The sequence below is a fragment of the Drosophila suzukii genome, chromosome X (genome assembly GCF_043229965.1).
Source record: "Drosophila suzukii chromosome X, CBGP_Dsuzu_IsoJpt1.0, whole genome shotgun sequence".
Taxonomy (NCBI): Eukaryota; Metazoa; Arthropoda; class Insecta; order Diptera; family Drosophilidae; genus Drosophila; species Drosophila suzukii.
In genome coordinates, this window is record NC_092084.1 from 24935274 (window position 1) to 24954968 (window position 19695).

Genomic DNA, 19695 nt, shown 5'->3' on the forward strand with positions numbered 1-19695 from the left:
GTACTGAACTGCATCTTGAATGTTTCCATAGAAGTATGACTGCTATTTCATTACCATGTGATCTAAATGACACTTCGGTCTGCATAAGTAACCCTTAGCTTAACTTGTAGATGATGAGAAAGCGACCCTAGTTTTGTTTTATTACCTTGTAGGTACCTTACAAATATTTATATATTAAGTTTATCATTTTTAATTTCTGCTTTATTTATTATTATATTTATTAAATGATTTTTTAAATTTAACATGCATATGATTTTTGTTTTGATTTTTTGAATTTAGGTACCTAACCTTATCTATATTTAATTTTGCTTGTGTATTTTAATGGACTTACAGTATGCACTTACTTTAGACAACGAGTCACTAGTTTCCCATAGATTCTTAAATCGAAATCTTAGGGAGTTTCTTTGTGGCATAGACCCACATATTCGAACCGCTAACCATCAAATATCATTTGCCAACAGTTTAATATAAGTTCTACCCGGCATCAAGGTATCTCCTAGTCGAAAAAGCGCTCCTACTTTCTGTGTATTTAATTTATGTGCTTGACGTGACACTTGCCAGGGGCCCCTGGCATTGGCATTGGCATTGGGCTTGGGATAGGGATTGGTGATGGTGATGGTATTGGTACTGGTTAGAGGTACTGGTTAGTGGTGGTGGTACTGGCCAGTAAGTGGTCAGTGGGAAGAGCAAGATCGGGGGCCAGGCCGCCTAATATGCGACAGCCGCCGCCTGTTAACACATCGGTGAACCTCAAAATATGAAAACCGAAACCGACACCGCTGCCGAAACCGAAACCGCACTGAAGCGAGCCCCGTCTTGGGTTCTGGGTTCAGGTTTAGGTTCAGGTTCTGGTTCTGGACTCTGGGCTATGGGCTATGGGCTCTGGAATCGTGGACCCCACGCCGCTGTGCGGACCTCTCCTCCTCCTCCTCCTCTTGCTCCTTCTGCTGAGCCCCTAACGAGGTGTCCAGGCGATGACGACGACAATGACGATGACGATGGCGATATTCGAGCCACTGCTCCTCCACTCCTCCTCTGAGGTACGGTGGTTCGGTGGTTCGGTGGTTCGGTGGTGCCTTGGCTCGGTGGTTCAATGGCTCGGTGGTGGCGAGTGAGAGTGAGACAAGCTGATCCTGCCCGAGAGCTGGTGATTGAATTTCACACGTGGCTTAGTGTCCGCCCGCATTAAGCACGCTTCGACGAGCCGCAGACAGAGCGGGAAAGAGATGGCAGGAGCGAGGAACGAGAGCGAGACGGGGATAGGCAGGGCCAAGTGCGGTGGGAAGGAGATGCAGATAGTGCGGCGGGCTGTTATGCAAATGTGCCCGCCGGCAGGAGACGGAGACGGAGACGGAGACATCGCCATCTTGGCAGGCCGATGGCTGATCTCTCGCCATCTTGGCTGCACCACCACTGCACCACTGCACCACCTCCAGCTCCCACCGATCCCGATCCTGATCCACTGAGCCATTGTTCTGTGGCTCCTGCGATGGCATTCCGCAGATTAGAGGGAGCGAGAGCGAAAAGAGAGAGACCAGCGACCAGAGCCACATGCCACATGCCACATCCTGGGCCCTAGTCCCCCGTTTCTGTGTCTGTTTCTGTTTCTGTCGCTGCGTATGAATGAGTTATTTCGGACCTAATCGCTCCGTTTGCATCTCGACCAACGACAAAAATGCCTTCGCCTCGTCTGCGAATCTGAATCTGTCGCCGCCGACTGTGACTGTGGTGACTCCCCAACCAACCAGCCAACTTCCCAACCAACCTACCAAACCTACGGCTCCAAGTCCAGCTACATCTTCGCCTTCCCAAAAAAAAAAGAAAAAACAAGACAAAAAGATACACTGCCAGTGTCCCCAACTCAGATACCCGGCCACGTTTTGTTTCAGGCTGTCCTCCATTTGATTGAACTGCTCAATGAAATATGCAAATTTGTTGCCGCCGCTTAATCAACTGCAAGGCCTCAGAAACTCAGGAACTCAGAAACTCAGCTTCAGCTTCAGCTTCGGCTTCAGCTCCATTGCTCAGATTCAGATTCCGCGTGGCCCAGAGGTTTGGTTTTTGTGCCTCATCATCATCGCTGCCTTCGTCTGCTGCTGGCCAACACATTTGTGGTCTTTTGTGGTCTTAAATATATCCTGCTGGTGGGTAAATTTTTCTCTTCTCCTTTTCCCAGCTGCGGTTATCGGATCGCGGCGAGGGTAAGTCACGACTTTGCCGCCAAGAAGTTGCACTCGCAGTCCCAAGTTCGCAGTTCGCAATCGGCAGACCCACTGGCCATCGCCATCACCATCACCCACTCCCCATCCGCTCGACAGTTGCAGTTGCAATTTGGCATTTGTACCCACATACGCGAACCTCCTGCGAGCCCATCTCACCCCCGCCTGCCGCCAGAGTTCGGGATCATCTACACCGAAAGAAGTGGTAGATTGGGTATTGCCTGGCCCGATATGTCAGCCGAATTATTATTTGCCTTTGCCACTTTCGACAGTTCCTGTCTTTGGCTCTCTCAAATGGCTGTAATTTTATTATCATTAAGAGCCGTGGACAAAGTGGTTCCAACACCTAGTGGTCTTAACTTCTCGACATCTGTTGGATTCGTCGCCACTTTATACTCTACGTTATGGCTAGTAAATCAAATACAGAAATCATCTTACATTAAACTCTGAGATACTGCCGTTGACTTTAAAAATGTATAATTAAAGTTATACCTGATACTATGATTTTAGAACTAATTCTAATATTAACAATAGATATTATTAATTATCAATATAAATAAAGCCCTTGCTTCAATTTAAAAAACGAATGCAGATCCCAGAGTAGTACAGCTAGGGCATTCAACTTTTTAACACATATTTTTACCTTAGGGTTAGTTTATGCTGCGAACTGATTTAACCCCAAGTAACCCCAATTGATGAAAAGTGTGTTTGAAAATTCTGAATCTAGTGTTGAATAAAACCGCGCAATCAAACTGAACTGGATGTACTTAAAGTAGAACTTTAATTAATATAAAAATGGTATATAACAGAAAATTAGAAGATATTTGTAAGTTATATAATCTAGGTGATCTACTTAATTTTCCTCGGTGTACATCGCATTCCGTTGGTTAGTTTTCCCGGTAAGGGTATCAGGCGTTCGCTGTTCTGGTCTATGGCCGAGTTTGGACTCTAATTGAACTGTTCTTGCGCCGGCTAATTACATTTAATTGGCTTTGCTAACAAGTCGCAGCCCGGCCACAATTTGGCAACTCAATCAAGACATCAAAAAGCGGCTGAGATGCAGATGGCAGCTGAAAAAGCCACTGAAACACAAAATTTGAATTGAAATCGAAATTGAAATTGAGAGTGACATGGCACTGGCCGCCGGGGGCTAACCTTCAGATATGAAAATCAACGGATCCCGATTCCAAGCCCGAAACCCGAAACCAAATCCGAATCTGTTCCCTGCCACGCCCCCTGCACTCCCCATTTCCCATGCGATGGCAATGCGTCTATTTATGCAATAAGATACAAATGCAGATGCAGATCACGATGCAAGGGGAGCAGATACAAATCTGAGTGACTGGCAGATTGCTGCTATCGATGCTGGCTTAATATTTGCGTTTGTGGCGTTAATTATAGCCCGGGCCGAACAGAGCCGAGCCGTTTCTCTGATTGTTTATTTGCTTGGCTCTTGGCTCGGACTTGGATCGAACTGGGAGTAAGGTGGAGTGAAGTGGAGTGGAGTGGAGTGGAAGGGAGAGGACCTGGCTCTGACAATTGCGCTGCCGGCCGTGTAATTCCGGTTCGTGCAACGATAATTATATTAATTTGCCATCGAATGAGCCGCCAGTGATACCCGATACGGCCGCACTTGCAGCGGCTGCGGCACTTCAATGTGGGCATTAAAACGCGTGCAGCAGCCGAGATACAGATACAGGGAGCTTCAGATACAATACCCTAAGCCCTCTAAGCCCCCCGAAACCCCTGCTCGAGTTGTCTGTTGGCTGCGTGTAAGACAAATGAGCACTCAATTATCGTATTTCTGCTTTGGCCGCTGCTTCATTTGTCTTCGCATCTGAGTATCTGTGCGTGCGTGTGTGATTTCTTGTGGACGGGCTGGGTGTGTGTGTGTGCGGGAGTATCTGTGTGCTGTCCAGGACTAGGAATGGATACCCAAGTATCTAAAGTTAGAATATCCTTCAAGGTTGATTTCGCTTGAATTGGGGGTGAATCAGGCCGGGTAAGTCAGGCAAAAGGAAAGGACTCGTGGAAGTTTTCCACTGAATGGCAGACAGGATCAGAGGAAACAGAAAACAGGGTCACCAGCCAGAAGCTTTCGGGTGGTCCCCGTTTATCGAGGCTCGAGGCTCCCCACTCGAGCACTTTTTGTCCCCGGTCCGGGTCCTCCTGTCCCGCCGCCTCCGTGTGACCTGTCAGTCATCTCCCCATCTCCCATCCCGATTCCCGATTCCCGATCCCCTGCTCCTGGGCTGTCCACTCAGTTCGCTCCTCTTTAAGCAGCAAAATGCGGAATTATGAATCGGCATGTTTTACATGTGCGGGAGGTCTTGTAAGACACACACGGACACAATGCCTCCGCGTTCGCCGGTGTGCGTACCTGTCGCTCAATCCCCGGAGCCTTGGAACCTGTTCGCTCGACCTGACACCGCCACTCCACTCCACTCCACTCCAATCCACTGCCCCTTGGCCACCCGTCAAATCCTGAATTAAATGTTGTGAAATTGTACACTTCAAAACGAAAACAAGGGGGCGGGCAGGGGTATTGGATCGTTCCAGATCGGATCGTTTCAGATCGGTAAAGAAAGGAACTATCATTCTACATAATTATCATCTGGTGCGGGGTTTTGTTTTTCGTGTGTTCCATCCCCGATCGCCCAGATACTCAGATACTCAGATCCGATCTGCTGTGATCTGTTTTGTGATCTGTTGCTGTTGCTGTTGTTGCTGCAATTACAGCCAGCTCTCACATTGTGTGGTCCACTCGCCGGCGCAACTCCATTGCTGGCCGAGATTAATGGCTGCGCATTAATCAGCCGTCGGCGAGCGGGCGCCATCAACACTTGCAGTGCTTCCTTGGACTCGAACTCGAACTCGGACCTCATCCTGTCCCAGTTGCACTGCTCCTCCGCTGTCATTTGACACTTTCTGCGGTCAAGCCCAATCAACGAGCAATCCCAAACGGAGGCGCCATCGAACGGATCCCCCTGCCCCTGAGCCCCTGCGAAACCGACTCCGACGTCGCATTACTTCCACGCCAGCTAGCTGCCCCAGAGCCTATGAAAAGTAATAACTGTGGGAACTGATTTGCGGTGCCGGTGTCGCTGCCCCGCCATCCCTTTACCCCGCACACCCCCATCCCCCTCGCTTCATTGCCGTTTTATTGGTTGAAAATAAGTTAATAACATGGATGCCGACGCCGCCGCCGCCGCAGTCGTCGAAGAGGCTCCAATATCCTTTCAGCCCCCCTCTCCTCCGGCCGAGGAATAACAATAAGAATAACAATGCAACAATATTGCCAGTTTGCCAGTTTGCAGCGGAAGCTGCTGGAGGAGCAGCTCCTGCTCTGATCTGCTCTGCCCTGCTATTCCTTTAGCCCCTTTTCAACAGCTAAGCCAAAGAGCCAAAGTATATCATCACAGCCACCTACGGATGGGATCTGGAGGGACTGGAACTGCGACTGAAGCTGCGACTGGGATCCTTCTGGCACAAAGGGGCTTTGAGAGCAACGCCGCCACCGCAGCAGCCACCGCCTTGGGCGATGGGCATGGGTTAAGCATGGGTTAAGCATGGGCATATGGGTTAGACGCCGACACCGCCGATAATGATGAAGGTGTTGGCGATGATGATGCTGATGACGCGAATGCGCCACAGCCAAAGTCAAAGTTAAGGCTCCACCCCGAGCCCCCGGGCCACCGAGCCCCCCTCGCTCACCACGCCCCTTGGACCGCTTTGTTCTCTACTTTTGGCCCGGCTGAAGCGTCCAGCGAATACGCTACTGTCGCCAGTTATAAGGACTTATATTTAGGAAAATATCAATACGTAAATCGAAACCTCAATCTGCCTTTTGACAATATGTACACATTATAATCAATATTAAACTAATAGAATTACCTGTACCTATGAGCCATGTCAGTATGTACAATATCTTTTCGGTTTGATGAGTTAACCTATAAGAGAATCAAAGCCTTGAGTGATTTTTCTTTATTTTTAGTTAATTTGAATTTTATAGAGGTATGTTTTATTAAAAAATATAATAAATATGACATGGTACCTATTTTTAATAAGTGGTTAAATAAAAGACAAGCTATATTTTTATGATCTATGATTATGATGTATTCCTACTTTTTGTAATCTCCCTTTCTAAACGTTTTTTTGGAATTTCTAGAACCAGAGCTAGCCACTCGAAGTGAACACCCAAGTGGGTCATCCGCAAAGCCACCTAATCCCGGCTTAGGTGAGCTCCATTCGCCACAGATCCCGATTCCAATGCCCGTCGGTGTAGGGCATTCCGAGGGGCTGTGCGACTGGCGCCGGTTCGCGATGCGCCGCCGCTAAATGGGATCAGTTTTGGTAACGAGTTAACGAGTTGATTTCACTCCAGCGATTGCCGCCGCCGCAGTCGAACCGGATTAGCAGTTGCATCCCCTCTGACCACCGAGCGCCGATCATCGACCACCATCTACCATCCAGTATCCACATCCACCATCCACATCCCCCGTCCACCATCCCCCAACCGCCGACCGGCTCCATCTTTGTCTGCGTCTGTGCGGTGGCCATGGCCAATGTCTACACAACAAGGTGACGGCTCATAATGACGGGCCATGGCCAAGAACGTGAGCACGGATGGGCCGGGCTGCCATGGATCGGCTGGGATCAAATCGCGCTGCGTTGAGGCGTTTGCACCTCCCATGGATGAGTCGCCGGGTCCCGCTCCCTTGGCCGCAGCACGGCGAGAAAAGGTGGCTAAGTGAATCAAATAATTTTGCAAACGAATCCGCAAGTCAATTCCCTTATGGGAAATTGGTAATATGGCCAAGGTTCCAAAAAACTACAATAATACCGGTTCTACATTTATAAGTTAATATTGTTATGAACTACCATACTTTATAAACGCCTAGAATATTAAGTAATTAATTGCCTTAGTATATTCCACTCACTAGTTTACATTTCCTGTAAACTTTTGAGCTATGCTAGTTTTACAGAACACATTAAATACATAAAGTGTATAAGAGCTGAATCATCAATACTTGATGTATTATGTTCTTTATAAGGCTAATGCTTATTTGAATACCCAAAGAATATAAGCAATTTGAAAGATACTGAAAGACATGATCATAATTTCTTGACTAGTTTTCGAAGACTCATTTAAAAGAAACCGTAAGTAAGGCCAAGGTTCCAAAAACTAAAATATAAGAATACTATACTTCTAAATTTTTATAAACTACCATACCTTATACAACCCTATAATATTTATTTAAGTAAAACTAAAAATGTGTATGGAGTCTCCTTTATAAGAAATTGCAAATAAGGCCAAGGTTCAAACAACTTTAAAAATACCAGTTCAACTATACTTATAAGTTCATATCTTGATTACCTACCATACCTTATTAAAACTTATAGTCCAATCACTAGTTTACATATGCTAGACACTGTTAAGCTGTGTCAGTTTTAAAGATCACATTAAATACATCTCCAAAATTAAATTGTTTTAGCGTTAAAGGTAAGCGACATGGGTTAGTCATCTTTACTTATCTTATTATGGTCTTTATAACTCTCATAGTTTATACCCAATTTGTAATTAATCTTCTAGCTTACATTTGCTAGAAACTTTTCATTAAATACATTTCTAAAATTAAATTGTATTAGCGATTCAGCTTAGCGACATGGCTTAATCATCAAAACCTATCGTATTATGTTCTTTATAAGGCTTGTGCTTGTTTTGGAAAATAATCAAATAATTCTCCAAAAATATGCTTATATTCGAAAGACGTTGAAAGACTCGATCATAACTTCTGGACCAATTCTCGCAGTGCGCTGTGCCTTTGATGGTCGCTCCATATGCATCCATCTTCCGCCCCCCTCCGTCGCCGCTCCTGGTGCTGCTGCTGTGGCTCCGTTTTCGGGGCTTTGTCGAGGGGCGTTACCCGGTGATCATCACGCATTTGCGCCAACCCCCCTGCCCCGCGGCACCCCCTTCGCAGCCGCTGCCCCCGCCGGGGCTGCCTTAATGGGTGTTATTTTGTTTTGCCGTAAATATTTCTGCAATGGGCGCTAATTAAGTTTGGCTCTTTTTGGGCTCTTTTGACTGCATCCTTCGCACTTTGTTATGTGTGAAACTTTTAAATTTCGTTGGGTCGGCAAAGATGAAAACCGCCGTGGCATCCCCTCAAATTGGCGGGCATTAAAGGCCCCGCCGTCCCCCGGGTCCACGACGATCTGCTCCGCAGGAAGTATCAATATGGCCAGCTATTAATCTGCAATTGCAAATTGCTCATACGCCACGTGGTGCGGGTGCGTCTATGAATGAACTAGTGAGTAAATGGGTGTAGAACGATGAGTAAAACAAAAAAATAAAATAAAAACGCCACTGACACTGCACGGCCAATTTCATTAGCCGTAAAATATTTGGCATTGTTTTCTCGCCCCGCGATTTCGCTGCTTTTATGACTCACTTTCACCGCTGCTTCATCCTCCTGCTGGCTCTGCAGCTTTTAGTTGCTGTTTCAAATCGATTGGACAATAAATTAGCATTATGCGGTTACAGCCAGTCAAATTCCTCGCGATGAGCTGGCAGCATCTCGTCGACTGCGGCGGGTTCAAAGTTCTCTGCGGGGGCGAAGCACGTCGCCTTATCAGCGGCTAGACCCGCAATTTCCTAAGGTTGCAATCGCAAGACATTATATCATTTTTTGGGAATTTCGGGGCTAGCTGAATGATTTTTATGCCCACTCATTCACGTACGATTTGATAAAATAGCGATCACTTGACGCGGGGCTTGTTTGGAAACCCAAATTCGGAACTCTCCGGAAGTTGTAGCGCTTTACTAAGAAGTGGGAGCTGTCGGTGATAAGAAATGCCCCAGGTTATTAGCCAAGTTGTATTCTTACTAAAAATACGCGTCGAACAACAGCCCATTAATCATCAAAATCGGTTAGCTTCATGCCTAGGCATATTGTATTATAATTAGGAAAGTGTGTTTATTTAGTGGATTGTATAAAAGTGGATATCAGAACTTTTGTATCTTGAAGGTGCAATCGTTACTAGTTTTTACCTTGCTTATAGATCATTTGTTTGATTATAATTTAGATAGTTTAGAGATAATTCAGGGGCATTTGCATCAGTTTAAGAACCTTATGCAAGTTCCGCCTTTTTAAAGTGTTCTTATGGTTTTAAGATAAGCCGCAGACTTAATTATGTCTTTAAATGCATGCTCAAATAAAATGTAGTTAGCTCTGTAGAAATATATGAAAATTCAGTTCAATAAAATCAGTAGCATAAACTTTAGTAGTACAGGAAGTATATTTAATTTTATTAATTTTAGATTCCAATTTAGATCCTTCTCGAAGCATATTAGCATACGTTGAAATCGATCTCGAAGTGCCCCCGATAAGCCACTTAAAGTCTCACATTTGTAATTAAGTACTTAGCTACAGATGAGCCCCGAGAAAGTTCTTCCCCGTGCAACGATTCCATTGGACCCTCGAAAGTAGTGGTTTCGATTACGTGTCATGTACTATGCCATTCAAGCCGGGGTTCATTCTAGTTTTCCACCGATGCAAAATCGTTTCCACCACATCCACATGGCATGCAATTCCATTTCCATATCCAATTCCATTCATTTAATCTCGCCGAGAGTTTTCCCATGTGCCGAACGCGTGTCTCGTTTCCCCCCCACATGATCGCTGTGAAGACGTCAAATATTACTCATACGCCACCGCCACCCCAGTCATCATCGGCTGTCATGCATTAGCCATTAGGGTTTTGCACTAACGCCACCGAACGGTTGCGATAGCACAGACAACGCAGACAGCCAATTTTGGTCAATTTTGGAATCGAATTCGGCATCCGCCAATTGGACAGATCAACACGATAAGCCAAAGTCACAGCCAAAACCAAAGATACCCGATTCGTACCAGTGTTCGACACAATAGTTTAAAAATAGCTCGGCCCAATCATGACAATGGCTACAATACGTCTGATTGACCGCCGACCGTCGGCGGTGGGCGGCGGAGTGGGAGTGGCGTCGAGCGGTAAGCGGTAAGCGGTAAACGGCGACGTCGCCGCCACCGTCCATGAGTAACGATGAGTGCTCAATTACTTTGCGATTGATCATGTTTTTGGCGCGCGGTGAAATTTAGACCGCTTTTCAGCCTGCCACGCCCCCCTCCGCCCGCACCGCCCCTCCTCCTTCAGTCGGGCATCCGCATTCTGCGAGCGGAGAGGCAGAGCAGCGGACAAGCGGCGGCGGTAACCATGAATGAATCGCTGTGTTTGCGAGCGTGAGAGCTCGGCTCGCGGCTGAAAAACCGTGTCGTCATTGGCGGCCGTCGGCGGCAGACGGAGCGTATGAGTAATATTCTTGCGAAATTGAACGGAAATAACTGAAATTCATGCCCACCCCACAGTGCCGAGTATTTGCGGGGGTTACAACCGAATCGGAATCGGAATTGGCATCGGAATCGGAAGTGAGGCGAGTGAAAGTCATTCAATAAGAGCCAAGTTGCCGCTCTCTCGGCCATCCAGAGACCGGCAAATGTTTTGTTTATCTGCGAGCGGGAGAGTCGGCCGCCTAGAAAGCCACTCGGCCATACGGTTCGTGTACTAGCAGAGCTCAGCTGGGCCCTATCTGGCCGAGATCGGCCCACCTAACGATCGATCAATCACTCCACTCGGGCCGATTATGTGTCATCCGAAGGGGAGCGCTGGAGAGCGCTGGGAGCGCTAATTTGGCATGGGTTTTGAGTACTTCTCCGCACGCTGAAATCTGGCTGGCCTAATCAATAACTAAGCGGTTTGCTTCACGCCCATTACGACTGGGTAATATGGGCCATAAATCTATTATGTTCGAGCTGAGCAGCAACAGTAAAAGTATACTGGTTGACTAAACGAATATAACTTACCAGGCTTCTATCAAAAATACGCCATTCAAAAGTACTCCTGCTAAATTAAACGTCATAATACGTTTATATAGAATATTTTGATTTTAGAACGATTACTTCATCACTTAACTATTTGAATTGCGTCAAAAATTTTATTTATATATAATTTCCAAGAAAATATTATTTTTAATTATATAAAATACCTAATTACTTATTCATCATTTCCCAAAAAAATATTATATTTCAATGCGAATGGGCTTTTTAGATATTTGTTTATCCAAAAATGCCTATGACTTATTTCTAATGAAACAAATTTTAATATTTGTTGTTGTCTTTGTATATTGGAAGATTTCTTAAGCTCCATTTAAGATAAAGATACTCATGGAAAAAGTTTTTTATTAATTTATAGATTAACTACCATTACTACATAAAAACTCCCAAAAACACGCCTGAAATAACCTTAGTAAAATATGTGGTATTTTTTCGGTATTTTGGCTACAGGGTAACCCCTGACTATAGAGAAACCGCTGGACCATACCCAAGCACTCTGATCTTAATCCAAATAAATATCCTGATGGAAAGCGTTTTTATTATTTCTAGGATAGTTATTACTACTATTTTAAAAGACCCAATAATTCCGATTAGATTACTTTAGAAAAATGTGTGGTATTTTTTTGGTATTTTGGGCACGGGGTAACCCCTTACTAGGGGGTAACCTCTGATTACAAAGTAACCCCTTACTAAAGGGTAACCTTTGACTACAGGGTTAACCCCTTACTATGGGGTAACCTCTGACTACAGGATAACCCCTGACTATAGGGTAACCTCTGACTACAGGGTAACCCCTGAATACAGGGTATCCCCTGGTCCATACCCCACCACTCTGAGCCATTTTTCCTTTTTTCGCTCGCTCAGCTGGGTTCTTTTATGGCTTTCTCGCCTTGTTTTTGGCACTCGGCGAATGTTTTGAGCGCTTTTCTTGCGATTGCACACTCATGCCAGCGCCACACTCACGTCCGCCGAGAGCGGCTCTCCCTGTCTCCGTCCCGCCGCCGCTGCCGCCGCCGCGGCCGCTCCAGCCGTCTCTCTTCCGCTCGCAGGGCTTCTGGAGCGAGGCGAGTCGAGCGGACCGGCGGTTGGGCGTCCGCCTCCTCATTAGTATGCTCATAGTAACTGAGGAGTTCAGTCCGTCTCCGTCTCCGCCGAAACCCAGGCACATACATAGCTGCATGCGAGCAGGCGAAAGGCGAAAAAGTTGCGAAAAAAGTTGAAAAAGGCTGGGGAAAAGGCGAAAAAAGCGAAAAAAAGCGAAGAAGGCGTCGAGAAAGCCACTCCAATCGACTGCAATCCAATCCACTCCACTCTCATCAGCCACGTCGCTCTCCGGCGGCGAGAAATCGACAGCGACTTCGACGGCGACTTCGACTTCGACGGCGGGCCGTTCGATCGGATCGGAATCAAATCATAGCAGTCACTCGAAGGCAGCGCGTCGACACTTAGCGCGATAGTTCCTCCACCCGAGTTGCGAAGATACAACCGATTCGCCAAATTGCGAGTCCGCGTTCGCTTGAGTTATTATTTTTTTTTGTTTGCCCCTCCTGCTATTATTTTTTTTTTTTGGTTACATTCTGGAAGCTTCCTTCCGCCAAGAACTACCGAAAACCCCTGGAAGATAAGTCCAAAGTGCGTGTACGAAGTTTTGTGCGGAATTCCCAGCTGACTATTTTTATGTAAATGGTAAGTACAATTGACTTTTAGCTACTATACGTTGCACGGGGATTTTTGTTTGTTTTCGTTTTCGTTTTCGCGTTGCTTTGTTTTGCTTTACCTTTTTCTTTTTGCTAAAGAGGGGGGGGGGGGGGAACTCACCTGTGCGTGCTTTGTTTCCTGATAAGTACAGGTGTTTGAGTGATGGCGCTCGACACCTGTGGCCAAAAGTTCTCGCTCTCGAAACGCTGTAAAGGCCAGACCCTATATGATGAAATTAGGTAGTTCGGCTGGGGACTAGACAGGATCGGTCATGTAGCAACAGGAAGAGGCATCCCCAGTTTCCCATGAAACAGCATCATGAATCACTGCCCATGGTAGTCATTAAAATAACTAATAGATAGCTTTCAAAACATCCAGCTAACCGCATTTCCTGTTCATTTTTTTCATAAATGAATCACAATATGTTGTAGCTATTACAAATATGAAAGTCCCTTAATTAGCTGGTCATATTACTGAAGGATCTATAGATTCGACTAGAGGAGGGAGGGTTGCCATGAGGCGTTTTAGTTTTTCTGTGCGGCCCAACAGCACTTTTAATCGTCTGTCGTCGAAAATTAAAAAAAAGCAAAAGAGCGAAACATGTGAAATTAATTTGCACGTTCCGTGCGGCGGGGGGTGGTGGGGGCTGGCCGGCACTGGATGCGTCAGCGGCTGAGATTCGCCATGGACAAGGTCCGGGCCAAGAGCGGACCGAGCGTACTGAAGAGGGACAGGGACAGGAAAGGGTCGGCGATAAAGCCAAACGTATGTAAGAGCGAAGCGAACGGCAAGAGCGGGCGAATTTCACAAATGTTTGCAAGACAAGAAGCCAGGTTCGTTGACCACGTTGGCCAGTGTAGACAAGCGTGGAGCCAGCAGGGCCTACCCCACCACTGGCACCACTGGCACCACCATCACCACCACCTGCCAATGGCAACCTCCACCGCCGGACGACCTCCACCCGACACACGATGATTCAGCCAGAAAATGCGGCCAAATAAAGAAATTTATTTTTAATTTTAAATAATTATGTCAGCCAGATAAAGACAGCAATAGCTAAAGCGCAAACGATAACAATAACAAATCACGCACGCTTCGGGCCCCCAAACAATTGCGATTATACGGGAATCCCCGAGCCAACAATCATCAGTCGCCCACTCACACACTCACGTGCCCGGGTCTCTGAGACTGGGTCTTTGCATTTCGGATTTCGAATTTTGGATGTTGGATGTTGGATACCGTATATTGGGCTTTGGTTTATATTCGGCCAAAAGTTGGCCAAGCTCAGAAGGGGGAGATAATATATAACCAGTCAGCCGGGTTCAGTTGTCCGTTAGTCTTGACTTATGGTAATTGCTCCCTCGGCGGGGAAGATATCTGGCCCTCATTTAGCTGACGTTCGTGTGTATAAGCAGTTGAAAATCGGCCAGACGTATTTGATTTTGGCTAATATATGTTATAACCTGTTGGACTTTTCTTATGCTAAATATGCCAAAGCTTGACGTCAAGGCCGTGGAAGAACGTAGACGACTAATGTGGGAAAGGGTTGTCTTCCATGGGTTTTTGTTGTATTTTCTAATTTAGTATTTTGTTTAACCCCTTAGACGGCAGCTGCCCGCCCGCTCGACGACAGCAGGAGCAGGATCAGGAGCAGCGGAAGCGGTATTGGCAGCGGTAGCGGCAGCAAAACGGCCAGCACCAGGAAGCCACCGCCGTCCGTGGATCGACGTCGTCATCCGAACAGAATCTGGTCACTGGTGACGCTCGCCTTGGTCATGTGCCAGCTCCAGCAGTTCGCCCACTCCGGCGGCGGTGGCGGTGGCGTCGCGGCCGCCCCAACTCCAGGCTCGCTAGCCACCAACACCACCCTGAAGCACCTGCAAAAGCGGTCAGGGGTCAACTTCCGGGCCACCTTCCAGCACTTGCTGAACGCCAGTAGTACGCATCTCGACTGGGAGAACACCTGCAACCACAGGCCCACTGGCTTGTCTGAGAAGCGGAACAAAACAAGACGCTGCCGGAAGCGACTCACGGTAAGTTCGAAATTGCAGCCTGCGCAAAGGACTCGCCCAGCTAATCCATGCCAAATGTATCTTACAGATCCTGCAGAAGCTGCAAAAGCAAACCGCCCGCGAGTTGCGAGGCGTACAGGGCGACGACAAGGCGAGGATCACTGTGGACAATATGAACGCACTGGCCAACAAGACCATCAAGGCCCTCGACATCAGGAAAATTCGGAAGTACAAGCTGCACAGGGTGCACTACAGGTTTCTGCCGCGTCTGAATAACAGCAGCAATCAGGTGAGTTCCCCCGAGATAGTAGACAGAGAGATCACCTTAGTCAAGAAACCATAATCCATTCAACCAGTCGGGGTGTTAGGCGCTGTTAGATGATGTCTTACAAACATCAAACACTCGCGGTGGGCTCTTCTGTTGCCAGGGAGCCGGAGGTGATAAAAAAGAGGGTCACGTGAGGCGTCCGCTCCGTTCACCTGCGTAGGTGCAAACAGACCGTCACAAGTTAATGGCGAGTGGAGCGGTCATATGAGTCCGAATCCGAATCCGAATCCGAGTCCGAGGAATCGTGCCGGTGGCAGCGAGAGTGGTTACTATAGTTCGGCAAACTGACTAGGCGACAAAGAGCCAAAGTTAAGGGCTGCTAGCCCAGGCATATTTCCCATTAGGCCGCTCAGGGCGTCAAACTCACGACCGCACCTCGTTCGATTCGTCAGCATTAGCCGGCATTTCGGGCATTTCGGGACGCCCCATTAACCGTCGATTTGCATTGGCAACAAACAACAGCGGCACGAGGGAAAACATTAGCAATCGATGCCATAACCACATTAAGATTAAGAGCAAATTGACGGCGCGCGCGCTTTTTTTCCGAGCATTGTTTATATAGATCCATCGCGATCCCCCCCAAACCGGCCTTGATCAAAGATCACGTTTTATTGCCGCCCCGCATATTGGATCGATCCGAATAGAAGCCGAATCGAAGCTTAAAACGAAGTTGAGTCTGTATCTGAATCTGAATAGAATCTGAATCTGAGTCTGCCTCTGAATATGAAGCCCCTCATTTCGAAGTGGATAATTCGTTGCACAAACAAAATAAAATCAAGCGGCACATTTTATTTACACTCTTGACAAGTAAACAACAACAAACAGAAGCTAATCAAATTTTGAATTGGATTCGGCATCAATATCTGAATTATGGCTTTGTCGATGGATAGAGGAAAATTATGGAGCTTTTCACTCTGAGCTGTGGGCAATTTGATTTTACTGGCGTGGAACGATTTGGGGATGGCAAATTGGCGACCCGGCATATGACGCTTTTTCGGGGGCTGGTAAATCGGAAATAGTTTCGCCCTGGCATGGGCAATGAGCAAACCCAGCTGAGGAAAAACCCGAGGTGACCGATAAGCCAGCCAGTGAATAATGTGAATAATATTGCTTAGGTGGGGCGTGGGGAGTGTGTAGGGTAGATTGTGGTATGGTGCATAACGTGGGCTCAGGAATGTAGGAGCCGGTATTCGTGGAATTGACTAATTGGCTAATCGGGAGGACGGCTTATCGGAGCCGCGGGTGCGAGTCAATACGTGACCACATGGCAATCCCATGCCCCAAAAGGGTCTAACCCAGATCTAGGCGGGGGTCGAACGAGGGGGTGGATCGATCGAGATCGGTTTGGTTGCCCCAATGTGCTAATTCGGAGGTGTCCGGGAAAGTTTCGTGTAAGACAGAATTATCTGCAGATAACCAGATGGGGGTAGTTCACTTGGCATGGCCATAAAAGCTTTTTTATGGCCCCCCTCCCATACTAAAAACGAGAGCTTGGGCAGAGGGAGAAAAGCCAACATCTTGACCACGGAATCTGCCGAATCACCTCAAGTCAGCCAAAAGTCACGATCAGAGTACAGGTGTATCTCAAAGGTCAGCTCCGCTCAGAGTTTTTTTACTGCTCGTTTCGCTAAAGTTAGCCAACGCCATCATAGTCATCGCCATTGCCCCATTCATTCATTCATTTGCCAATTCACTCAATCACCTATTCAGGGCGATGAGCAAAGTTTGACTTTCGCTGAAATTTCTCAATTGTCGTCATAGTTGGGGAAAAGTACCTGAGCCAGTGACCACACTGCGAGAAAATTAGGGATACTTAAATGAAATAAGCCTTTCCAAAGCGAAAGTTCTATGTGCTCAAGATAACAAATATTTTTGCATTGCAAGCCAGTCTTGAAGCTTTTAAACCCCTAACAAATCCCCAACGACAGACCTTTTCTCGCCATGTACCAAGCTGGGAACTTGCCACTCGGGATGTGTGTCAATATTTGGCCAATATCGGCTACGTCAATGCCAATTGTGCCAACTAATTGTTGACATCCCCGAGCAGAACGGACCCCAGAACGGAACCCGATCCGGTGACGAGGTGCCAAGACGTACTGATAGAAGGGGTCTATTTTTAGGTGGATCGTTTCGATACCGAGAAGCGACGGCCTTTTGACGTCACGGCCAACATACTCGCATATATTTTCGCACATAACTGAAAAAACCTCTGATAACATGGGATCGGATCGGAAGAGTGAAGGAGCTTAACGATAATATGTTTGAGCAGTTTTCAACGTTCATTTATTGTAAATGACACACTCGCGTTTGCTTAGCGCTACGGGTTTGGGAACTTGGGGAAGTGGGAACTTGGGGACGCGAGACGTATACGTGATATGTGATTCATGCGAGCAGAACCGTGGATTCCCCCGAAACTGAAGCGAGAGCGAGCGAGAGAGGGCGAGCCGTGAGCGGCATGAATGAAACGAAGACCCGACGAATACGTCACGAGCGGGCAGCCGAAGCGCAGCCGAGAACTCAAAAAACAGTTACGAGAGAGCGCCGAGCGTTCGGCTCGATTTTCACTTTCAGCCGCCGGGCAGATAAAGGTTTGGAGAGAGGGGTAGGGGCAGCGGGCAGCGCAGCCAGCGCGGGTTCACTCAACCCAAAACAATCGAACTATAGGAAGGTCTATATAAGATATTCCCACTATATCTGCCGTATAGATAGTGAACAGCACGTTCGCATATCCAGTGCTCAGTGCCCTCTAGTACTTTAATTTTTAAATTCCATAATGGGAATTTTATTGCAATGGCAGCGACCATTATATTATAAAAGGTTTTTCAGAAAGATACCATTGACCTTCGTCCAAATCAAGCAACAGAAATAGGATTTTAATTATCAAATCGTTTTATTTAACTTCGAAAACTAGCTATTATTGGGAATAGTGTATAGTTTATCTTTTATGATACAAAGATAGGTATCTGATAGAAGAGAAGACCGTGGACAATTGGTTATAACATAACATGTTTATAATTATTTCCATTTAAGACTGTAGTTCTTGGGCTAATCAGCATAGAAGCCTTCGCCTGAGACCAATATCAATCACTCATGATCATTGTAGCCCTGAAAATGTAGTACTCATGTCCTGACAAACCAACTAACCAGATCCCGCTCTTCTTTCTCCCATTCCAGCTGAATCTACGCCACGTGCACCGCGACCTGCAGCATTTTGTGGGCACCTTCACCTACCTGCGCAACGCCAAGATGCACTGGGACCTGGTCAACTTGCAGGCGAGGAGCGTGCTGTCCGACGAGCTGGGGCGCCTGCGCAAATCCGCGAGGGACATGCTCTGCAGCGTGGAGGACGTCATTAACCTGACCAACCTGCTGTACACCCCCACGCACAGGAAGGTGCGTCCCCAGGGCAGCAGCCAAAAGAAACGGCGGCAGGCCCAGCCGGCGGTGACCTTTAGGATCCAGCCGCGTCCCGTGATGGAGAAATGGCTGCAGCTGTTCAGGTCAAAGCCGGTGGAGCTGCACCAGCAGGCGACCTTGGCCGCCCGCGGCGAAGATGTACCGCCGCCCCCCGACTCACCGAATCTAAAGTTGGACGCGCTATTCGCCAAGTACGAGTTCGTTCAGTATCTGAAGAGCATCCGCGTGATCCTCAGTCACCAGCGGCGGGATCTGTGCAAGGTGCGAAGTACTACGACGAGCACCAAGGGTCCGATCCCGATCCAGAACCAGATCGAGAGCTAAAGAAGAAAGAGAGAGAGCTGCAGCCACGGCTGGGAGCTCACAACCGGTGAAACCTCCATTCCGAAACACGAGGCTCATTCCATGAAGACATCCTTAATTTATTAAACATCCTATATTTATTACTCACGACACCACACCCGTCACGAATCACGAGGAATCCCAGACAATCCCAAGGCTATGAACAACCGAATAAGTAATGAGAACAATCAAACAACACAAAACCGAATGAAGATACCCAGTTTTCTCGATATCTTATGACGAATGTAATTTTTTTTTCCGTATCTCTAAGCCCCATTGTATTATTTATTATGACCACTCGCCAATAATCTGCCGCACATTCCGCTAGATACTAAGTATACTAAGATATACTTTGCCTTGTATTACGATGCTGTGATAGTAGATGATTAAAGTAAACACAACGCTCCACGATGGCCACAAGCTATATATCTCCCCCGATTATACACACGGATATATGTACGATTATACACCTCTATGTAACTTAGCTTTGATTAGGTATTAACTTTTTAGAAATCAAATACAAACAATTGAAAGTACAAACGCATCGTGAGTTTACCTGCTCAATGGGTGGTCGATGCGGATGGGAATGGGGAATCCGATTCCTGCTGGCGCCATATCAATTACACCCAGAATATATATTCCCACCGAAATTGCGTATACGCCCCGTTTTGGATGAGAGACCGAATTGTAAGAGAGACATAAAAGTGTCCAAACAATTTCCTTTTACGATCGTCGCCGTGGCTTTA

At 47.0% G+C, this 19695-nt stretch overlaps 1 protein-coding gene across 1 annotated transcript; it reads left to right on the forward strand.

Moving 5' to 3' along the window:
* The first annotated feature begins 12261 nt into the window (after positions 1 to 12261).
* On the forward strand, positions 12262 to 19458 carry upd3 (unpaired 3). The gene is made up of 4 exons (XM_036820116.3): positions 12262 to 12838; positions 14455 to 14883; positions 14951 to 15151; positions 18365 to 19458. The coding sequence occupies exons 1-4, from the start codon at positions 12836 to 12838 to the stop codon at positions 18929 to 18931; spliced, it is 1200 nt and encodes a 399-aa protein (XP_036676011.2). The 5' UTR covers positions 12262 to 12835; the 3' UTR covers positions 18932 to 19458.
* The last annotated feature ends 237 nt before the right edge of the window (positions 19459 to 19695 follow it).

What these genes read in the sequence shown, in the direction of transcription:
- upd3 (XM_036820116.3), top strand. An exon ending in GCTGCCGGAAGCGACTCACG is followed by an intron (nt 14,884 to 14,950) that starts GTAAGTTCGAAA and finishes TGTATCTTACAG; the next exon opens with ATCCTGCAGAAGCTGCAAAA. An exon ending in TGAATAACAGCAGCAATCAG is followed by an intron (nt 15,152 to 18,364) that starts GTGAGTTCCCCC and finishes CTCCCATTCCAG; the next exon opens with CTGAATCTACGCCACGTGCA.